At 34.2% G+C, this 10,000-nt stretch overlaps 1 protein-coding gene across 1 annotated transcript in view; it reads left to right on the top strand.

Moving 5' to 3' along the window:
• LOC137651959 (uncharacterized) overlaps nt 1-10,000 on the top strand; it is a 22,879-nt gene that overhangs the window by 4,086 nt on the left and 8,793 nt on the right. Inside the window, exon 3 of the mRNA XM_068385168.1 lies at nt 8,713-8,774. Coding sequence (XP_068241269.1) covers nt 8,713-8,774 — 62 coding nt within the window. The remainder of the gene's footprint in view (nt 1-8,712; nt 8,775-10,000) is intronic.

The raw sequence follows: 10,000 nt of genomic DNA, 5'->3' as shown, positions 1-10,000 counted from the left end.
TTGTTAAGTGGTTACTTTTCCTTTTTGGTAAGTATAGAAGAGATTCTTTAGTGATGGTAAGCAGCTCTTCTAAGAGGACACTAAAAAATAAAATAACATTTTCTGGTCTTTGGTAGTGCTATAGTCTATGTACCATGATCTTTCATTGTTTTGGGTTAGTACTCTTGATTGAGGGTACACTCTTGCACAATATTCAATATGCTTCCTAATTTCCTTTCCTCACTTGGCTGTTTTCTCTGTTGGATCCCTTGGACTTGTAGCATTCTGCTTTTCCAATCATGGTTGTAGCTTAACCAGTAATAATGATGATAATGATATGAAGATGGGAGAGCAGAATTAGATCTTGGAATGAAGTCACTGGTTTCAACTTAACATCTTCTGCTTTCCAACCACACTTGGTTGGTACTAGGTAGCTACTTAACCATTCTTGGACTTAATGAAATGCACGGAAGGAATATTGGCTAGCTGCAGCCGATATTTGGGGTAGCGTGGATATTTCAAATCTGGCATGAACAGGTTGTTAAGCTGTTATCTTTAGGTATGAACGATACCAATAACAATCAAGGTTACCAACTCCCATTGCTACTTATGATACTAACATGCAGTTTTCTTCAACTTCAGCTATGTCATCTGGAGAGGCCTGTCGGTCTTTTAAAGCAAATTTTTTCTTGCATTCCGTTGTCTTTTTGTAAAATCTTGAAGGGAAGTTGTCTTTTTTATAATAGATGTCAGAGATTATATCACAACCTGTGATCACATTCATTAACAACAAATCTATAGTTATTTCACCAAAGTCTCTTGAACTTTCTTACTGCGTAATATTCTATTTGACCGATTTTTAATTGCTGGCCTAAGAATTTGAATATCTGTGCGAGGCTTAGCATGTCAATTAATGATGCTAGAAGATCCCAACTGCAATTGATTTATGTCCTAAATCTCTTTCATCAATGGCTGTTTTTATTATTTGTCTGTGTGCATCCCCTTTGCTTGATAAACTTTGCAATCAGCAGCAACCAGATGCTTAGAGAGCAAGGTCCTAGGTTAAATATCATATCTATTAGTTCTCGTGATCTATACCTTCTAGTTAGATGAACACTTAACACTATATGAACTGAGGAGACAATTTATCTTAGTCGGACTACCGCAATTATATTTCCAGTTATCTCATCAACAGCTGAAATCATTTGTTTAACCTCGTCAGCAGGATTGTTTTTACATACCACTTATCTAAGGGAATGTCCTTTACACAGTAAGTGAAACAGAAAACTCTATTCTTTCTACTCTTATCAGTTCTAGTTATCTAATAACCAATATTTTCTTTGTTTCCTCTTAAGGTGTCTCTTGCTAGATAAAATACTGATTCCTTCAAAGTTGTTCATAATGAACATTAGTTCATCCAAACAGTACTGACATTCATTATTCTGCTCTAAATACTCACACAGTCTCAAAAATCTTGATTTATTATCATCTGGCCTTCGGACTTGTTCGCTAGTTTCTGGTTTGAAAAAATAGGTCTAAAAACATATATGTAACTAGAACGGGCCCTCGGTGGAGTGCATACCTTCGCCAACGCCACATCACAAGGCAATATAATTATGCACATTTTGACACTAGTTTCATGCAAATAGGATAAAAAATTACCACGATATAACAAAAACACGTGTTTGACCTTTCTGTGACCTTGACCTTGACCTTTGACTCAATTACTCCCCAAATCTAATCAAATTGTCCTTGGATCATGGCCAATCATCCCACCAAATTCCATGAGATTCGGTACAATAATTTTGAGTTATGCGAATCACAAACAGACATACAATCCAATAAATACACGCAGCCCTATCAAAACGACCTTCGCAACGAAGTTGGCTGCCAATGACCCCGGCTAGCTGAAGTAGAATTTCCCTATCCTAGTCATCATTTATTTCAGCATTACTCAAAATTATATTGACTATTTTCAGCGTTTTTACTAAGCTGTACTCATGCGGATATATATTCCTAAATTTCTTTATATTTGCAGATAGTTTTTGCACAGAATAGGCTTTGTTTCTTAAAATCAAAATCTTCCCGAATTTTAGGGTCTAAATGTACTTCACTTGACGCCGGAGCCTCTGGGATACGTGTGTAATCCTTCCTGCCTTTGACATGTATATCAGAAGAGGTCTTACCTTTCAATGTTCTTTGAAACTGATCCCTTTTAAATTTCTGCATTTAATGATCTTATTCAAGCCTTTTCGTTACTTGCAAGGTTTCCATAGCACAATCGTTCCCAGAGGGTTGGAATAAAATACACGGGCCTTTTCATCTTAAATTCTTGTCCTGTCTAAATTTGCTTACGTAGTAGTTTCATACATCTGAAACAGAAACTCAAAAATTATCTATAGGAATAGTGATCAATATATTTTTCATGAAATTTGTTACAAATGAAACCATATGTTGACAGAAAAAGTACCAAGTCTTTTTGTATTCTTTCTCTCAATATTATAGTTCCTACTTTCCAAGGTATCAAACAAAAATATTGGGAGTAACAGTTTCATGAAACAGTACTATACTGAATCGGTGTTGACAATACGGAATTACCATCAACATCAGGAAAAAGTGCCGTTACTGAACTAATATTATTCATATAATTCATTTACCTACAGTCCCAGTTATACTATTATTTTATGAAATCATGATATTTTTTATGTAGGTCAACCTCGCACACATATTCATATGTCAGTCGTCGGAGTCATTGACCAAAGACAGTACCTGGCAAGGCTAACTTATGTCGTTAAGTTGCTTTCTCGAATATGTAATCAGGAACAATGCCCCGTTTGTTTTCATATAGCAACGCAGCTAAATGTGAAGCTTTCTTATGCAGAGACGATTTGATTCACAGAAGAATACAGAGTAGTTTTTAATATCTTATAACTGTCAGCCAGCAAGTTGGCAATGGACATGAGCCTTCAGTATGAAAACGCATATCGAGTGATAATCTAAATCAATCTGATTTTATAAAAGGAGCTACCATTATCAGAATGTCCCATCATGTGGGATCGACGGACGGACAAAATCAAACTATAACCTGTATACTAAACCAATTACAAATGGAGAAATTTCCTACCTCTTGAATAACTACAAAATCGAATCAATCAAAAAAAAAAAAAAAAAAAAATAATAGAAATGGGAGGGAAAGCTGATTTCAAATGGGAGTGCAATTTTCTTTCTTCGAAAACCGGTTTGATTTTTCTAGTTTTTCGCTTTCCTTGTGTTCGTTTCGTTTACTCCGCCAATTAATGGTTTAGACTAGAGTTGAACTGCCTTCACTGATCAAATACCCTAATTGGAAAGTAGCTAATCAGAGCCACGTAAAGGAAGTTTGTCTTGCTAATTCTTTTTTTAAGTGTTCGCGCGCGTGCGTGTTTGCGTGTTTTGAAAGACCAACGTATTCAACCAGAGATTTGGTATGGGGTATTTCATACTGTATTTCAGTTCAACAGCCATCGAAATTTAAAAATAGCTTAAAAGGGTAATGTTAATAAGATGGACTACTTAATTTTAATCATGAAGAATTGTTAATATGGCCAAATTCAGTAATAGACTAGTGCACTTTTTACTGATTTTGTAAACATACGGCCTTTTTTCCGTTAAAACAGACAGGCAGCTATTCTAACACAATTATAGGATTCTGATCCCAATAAAGATGCCTTCCACCTTGGAAAATGTGATCACTGTTAAAATGCCGATTGAAAATGGCTGCCAAAAATTTAAATCAAAATCATATACATATTTCCACATTTAAATCATTACAGAATAATGATATCCATCTGAATCACCATCAAAGAGAGCAACAATAATTGACGTATTAAATGTCTTTGCATGTCTTTATTTCGTCTGTTGAACAATTTAACGGCTAACAAAAATAACACCACAATCAGTAGCAACCATGTATTTTGGTTTAACACTATTATGGGCAGTGGCGTCATCAAGAGGGGGTGGGGGGGGGGGGGGGGGGGTAATTGGGGCTGAGCCCCTCAACAAGTCCCAGCCCCTCAAAAAAGCCTGGGATATGTATCCTATAGAAACTTACAGCATCCGTAATCAACATCCAAATCAAAGATATTAGCAGTTTAACTTCTATGTCTAATAGCAAAGGAAAGTTATAGACCGCATTCATGGGATAATTCAGTAAGAAGTATTTCTCTAGCAAATATGCGTTGTTAGAGAAGTTGGAGTGAATATTAATAAACTAATAGCACAGTACTACGATACAGCATCTGTAGTGAGTGGTATATTCAGTGGTGTACAGGCAGAAATCCGAGAATCTGTGAAGAATCCATGCTTTTATGTACAGTACCATGTTCTGCACACAGATTGCAGTTAGTCATAACTCATACAGCTGGCTGTCAGCCAGAAGTAGCAGAATTTATCAACTTGATTTCAGCTGTGATTAACTTCCTTCGTGGTTCACCCTTGCACCATGATATATTCATAGATCTCCAGAAAGATAAACAAATTGTCAGTTCTGGAACTTACTAAAGTGTGTCAACACAAATGGGAATATAACCATAAGCTCCTTAAGTTAATATCACAACACTATGAGATTTTGATAGATATTCTAGATTTGTCTAACCGTGGAAAATCAGGTGAAGATAAAGCCTTAGGTAATAGATTCCTATAAGCGTTAAAGAGGTTTAAGAAATTTTGTCTATTGATTAACGTTTTTTGCTATTACAACCCCAGTATTAAAGACATATCAGAATGAGATTATGGAATTTGCTGCAGCACTTAGCATGGCACAAGAATGAATGAATGATTTAAAGTTTTCAGGCATCCTGACATGCATGGCACAAGAAACACTTAAGATTATTAGTGATAAAAGAACAACTGACTTCCATTTTAACACCATTTGGCAAAAATCAATTGATTTTGCTGCTGAGAGAAACATAACTTCAACTTTTCATCAGCCTTCAAGGAAAAGGAAACCATCTTCACTGGTGTTGGAATCTTTTGTAATCGAAAACACAGCCCAACGAGACAATTTTGAAAGGGTTGGGGACCCAAAAGCCTACTATAAAAGGTCTGTATATATATATATATATATATATATATATTATATATATATATATATATATATATATATATATATATATATATATATATATATCTATACATATATATATATGTGACAAATTTTTCAGTTAGTCGTGTTTTCTATATTCAAATAAGCCATACATTTTTGATACATTAATGTCTGGATTCTCTTAACGACCTTGGGATCAGAGCCCCAGATGAAATCACGCAAAGACAATAGCTTCTGACCGGCCGGGAGTCGAACCCTGGTCCAGGATACTTGTATGAACATTGACATACCACTTGGCCACAAAGAAAGAGCTCTCTTCGTGGCCAGTGCTATGTAAATGTTCATACAAGTTTCTTGGACCAGGGTTCGACTCCGGGCCGGTCAGAAGCTATTGTCTTTGTGTGATTTCACCTGGGGCTCTGATCCCGAGGTCGGTAAGAGAATGCAGACATTAATGTATCAAAATATATGGCTTATTTGAATATATATATATATATATATATATATATATATATATATATATATATCCCTATTTTTGACAAAGTACTCAGTGAATTTAGACAAAGATTTGATGAACCAAAAAGTATCTTTTTTTGGTGTAGCTGCTTACCACCCATCCTCTCCAAATTTCTTGAATGAAATTGACTTGCAATACCTTGCTGTCAGGTACTCAATTGAAAGGGATGATGTGAAATCTATTTGGGATGCTTTTGATAAACTGAAACCAAAGAAGGAAGGTTTCCTACACTTTATTATTTAATGCATTTGACTTTAGCTTTCTCTGTCAATAATGCTGAATGTGAGAGATCTTTTTCTGTCTTGAAATTGATCAAAGCTTACCTAAGGGCTTCAAGGGATCAGGAACTACCGACCAGTCTAAGTACAATTTCTATTGAGAAAAAGTTTTAAGAGTTGTAAAGCGATGTTTACAACTAGTGTTTCTTTTCATCTATCCAGTATCTTCTGGATTTGGCAGAATTGGAACACTTCTGATTACTTGGCACCAAAAATGCTGTTTACATATGGCCTCGGGCTATATGGACTTTTACTGCATCAGTTGTTGGGGGAAGAGCATAAAAGTCTGAAGCGATATAAAACATATTTTCAACAGAGATTGTAAAAAGTACACAAAAAATTCTACATTGTAGTATCATGGAATGAGTAAGTAAATAATTCAAATGTTTTTAAATACCAAATACTTAAATTTCCTTTTTTTTTTTTTTTTGGAAGAGTGAAATTCTGATCTAATTGCGTGTATCCATGTCGACTTGATACACATGGCACAAGAAGATTTCTGCAGTAATTGTAGCTTTCTCCGTCAATGGGTCTTGTCCTAAGGTTATGAGGGGATCACTGTATTACACAAATAATGCTTTCCAAGCAGTTGACTTCCCATGTCCAATAAAATAGGATGTGATATTACATCCCGTCAGGGCATGAAAGGGAAAGTTTCATGAATTGTATACTGGGTGTTGCTGCTGTAGATTAGTATATATTTCTCATCCTTGGCTGCACGTGGTTTCATCCAGGGCTGTTGAATAATGTGCAACCAGGAAGGGAAGAACATCTGTGTCGTGTGCAACTACAACAATGTTTTCAATATCTATGTTCTTACAGTGGAGACAATTCGAGTGTCTTCCTCTTCATGACCAGCTAAAAGAACAGATATGTCTATGTTAGTGTTTGATGATTTGACCCGAGTAGAATCATAGAAGGCTCCAAAAGCTACATCAGATTCATCAGTAGGTGCTTCATTAAGGAGTTCATCGCCCAGAAATCTAGTCAAGTCCTTCTCGTTTTCTGGATGGGATATAAAGCTAGGCCAATTTGTAGGAAGAGGGACATTTCTGATTTGCTGAAAATCTTTTCTGATCTATAATACCTTTTTACGCATATCTCGTGTCTGACATTTGATTGAATATTCCCTATACTGATCAAATATTACATCTATCCTTGCAAAGTTGTTGTTTGATTGAAGAATAGATTATCCTACCGCTAGATAGTTATTGAGTAATTTGACTGGCCAAACAGTACTACATTGGATTCTTCTCTCTGGTGACGGCTCATTTTCCTTTTGCCTACACATACACTGAATAGTCTGGCCTATTCTTTACAGATTCTCCTCTGTCCTCATAATCCTGACAACACTGAGATTACAAACAATTCTTCTTCGCTCAAGGGGTTAACTACTGTAATGTAATTGTTAAGTGGCTACTTTCCTCTTGGTTTGGGTAGAATAGACGTTTTAGCTATGGTAAGCTACTCTTCCAGGAGATGGACACTCTCTGGTCTTGGACAGTGCTATAGCCTCTGTACCATGATCTTTCACCGTCTTGCGGTAGAGTTCTCTTGCTTGAGGGTACACTCGGGAACACTATTCTGTCTTATTTTTCTTCGTTTTGTTTTTTAAAGTTTTTATAGTTTATTTATGAAATGTGTATTTTAATGCTGATATTGTTCTTGAAATATTTTTATTTTAACTGCTAATTACTTTTCTTGTAGTTTCCTTAGTTCCTTTCCTCACTGGGCTATTTTCCCTGTTGGAGCCCTTGGGCTTATAGCTTTCTGCTTTTCCAACTAGAGTTGTAGATGGTTTCCCTAAGGCTATCACTCTAGGTTGCCCATCAATGATAATAGCTGAATTAGTGTGCTGAAAATGTATTGCGGATAGGCATTTGACATCTTTGCACAATATTTCTTGTTACTGATTTGTTTCCAGTACGCAGCATTGTTCCTGAAGTGGTCAAAGAAGTAATGCTATAATACGTCTGTAAGGTCCACATTTTTGCCCATATGATAAGGAGTAATTATCTGTTGAAACATTTTCCTATCAGCTGTAATTGAGCTCAACTTGCCAGCTATTGCTTTATTTTAGTCAACCCGATACAAGTCAGCAAAGGTCTTGTGATCTGATTGCTTAAAGGGTATATGAAAACGAAGTTTGGTTTTTTCTTTCTTACGCTAAAAACCTCTTATTAACAGATGGCTGGACTCTCAGTCTGCCCAGATTTCCATCATTTAACAAAATTATATTAATTATACAACTACAAATATAACGATAAATCAAAATATTAACCTATCCTTGCCTATTCATAAAAAAATTAACGCTCTGAAATGTAATAGTAATACTTTAGAATTGATAAATATACATTTCCTACTTCATAAACTTCTATTCTTTGTTGGAATGAATGTATGTAACTGAATTCCTATCTAGTATTTTATGTGCAAAATTAGAGCTAATTTCTCTACTTAATTTCAAAATATTTGGCACCCATTTTTCATCCGGTAATTTGAGTATGAATGTCATATTTTTCAGCTTAACAGATGTTTTTCTATGCAGTCAGCGCACCAAACTTAGTAGTCTGCCAGTTTTAATTACAAAATGCCTTTGTTCTATAATAATGAACATTCCACTTTATCAAATAGAAGAAAAGTGCTTTTTATCTCTTCTGATCTTGCCTTCCTATTATAAGTAGAGGTCAGTTGGAATTCAATGGTGAAATTAACAATGAATAAAAACAATGGTTGGATTTCATGAAAGTCTCTAGTCTTGAGATCATTAGTGATATTCTTTTTATGACTAAACACCTACAGTAAATTAAGCTTTATAGACTTCCCACTCAAGACCTTATGTTTACCTCTTCTTTCAGAAGCCTCGTTGAAGAGAATTCAGCCACCAAGGTCAAATCAAGGGAAAAAAACCCAGGCTTAGGTAAGTATGAGCTTGGATTATTTCGATAATCACTTTGACCTCTCTCGATTCTGTTATAGAATTTAAACCATTCCATTCGGCTTTTTCTTTTAAAGAGGAAAAGAAGTTTTGTAAACAGCCTCTTTCAGATTCCCAATTTGATAAACAATTTCAGGGGAAACTAACACACCCATGAACAAGCACCGGTTAGTTTGAATTCATTTAATCAAAAATGAAAAGAAAGAGCCAAAGCATTGTAGTGTTACTTAGTGAATGCAGTAAGGCCCATTTATATATATATATATATGTATATATATATATATATATATATATATATATATATATGTATATATATATATATATATATATATATATATATGTATATATATATATATATATATATATATATATATATACATATATATATATATATATATATATATATATATATATATATATATATATATGTATATATACATATATATATATATATATATATATATATATATATATATATATATATATATGTATATATATAAGAAGATCATCTTCATAATCATTATTATCATTATCATTAGCCATTGATAGTCCACTGCATGACAAAGGCCTCAGACATGACCTTCCCTTCCAATCACGTCTGCTTATATTCCTTCTATGTAAATTTATATATACAGTATATGTACATATATATATATATATATATATATATATATATATATATATATATATATATATATATATATATATATATATATATATATATATATATATATATATATACAAGGAAAGGTGCCGCTTTAAATGAAATCGAAACCAAAACCAGTGATCACTGCAGATCACAAATCTGAATATCTGAGGGAGCGAGTAAGCTCAAATAATTAGTGTGCTTTGAACAAGATATGAGTTTCGCAAGGAACCGACGTCAATCCCGCTGCAAAAATAGAATCGTAAGCTTCTTCAAATTGAATTAGGGATTGTGAGATCGCTCATGAAGTTCAGTGAAGCCTTGTGAAATATAATTTATGCATTGGAAAACTGATCATTAATTTCCATTCTTATTTCAAAGAATCTAAATTTTTCATTTATCAATTTTTTTTCATTAATTTCGAGAGTTTCCAAATATTTCTGCATCTTAAATTTTGACCATCACAGCCATTACATGAAATTGTAATTCCATCACTCAACCCATGTAATCCTGATGAAGAATCATAAAGGGATTAGAAACACATGTCGACACCAATTAATAA

Source organism: Palaemon carinicauda, chromosome 13 (assembly GCF_036898095.1).
Source record: "Palaemon carinicauda isolate YSFRI2023 chromosome 13, ASM3689809v2, whole genome shotgun sequence".
In the NCBI taxonomy this organism is placed as follows: domain Eukaryota; kingdom Metazoa; phylum Arthropoda; class Malacostraca; order Decapoda; family Palaemonidae; genus Palaemon; species Palaemon carinicauda.
Note: the sequence above shows the minus strand (reverse complement) of the source record. Positions and strands in the feature narration are given on the sequence as shown.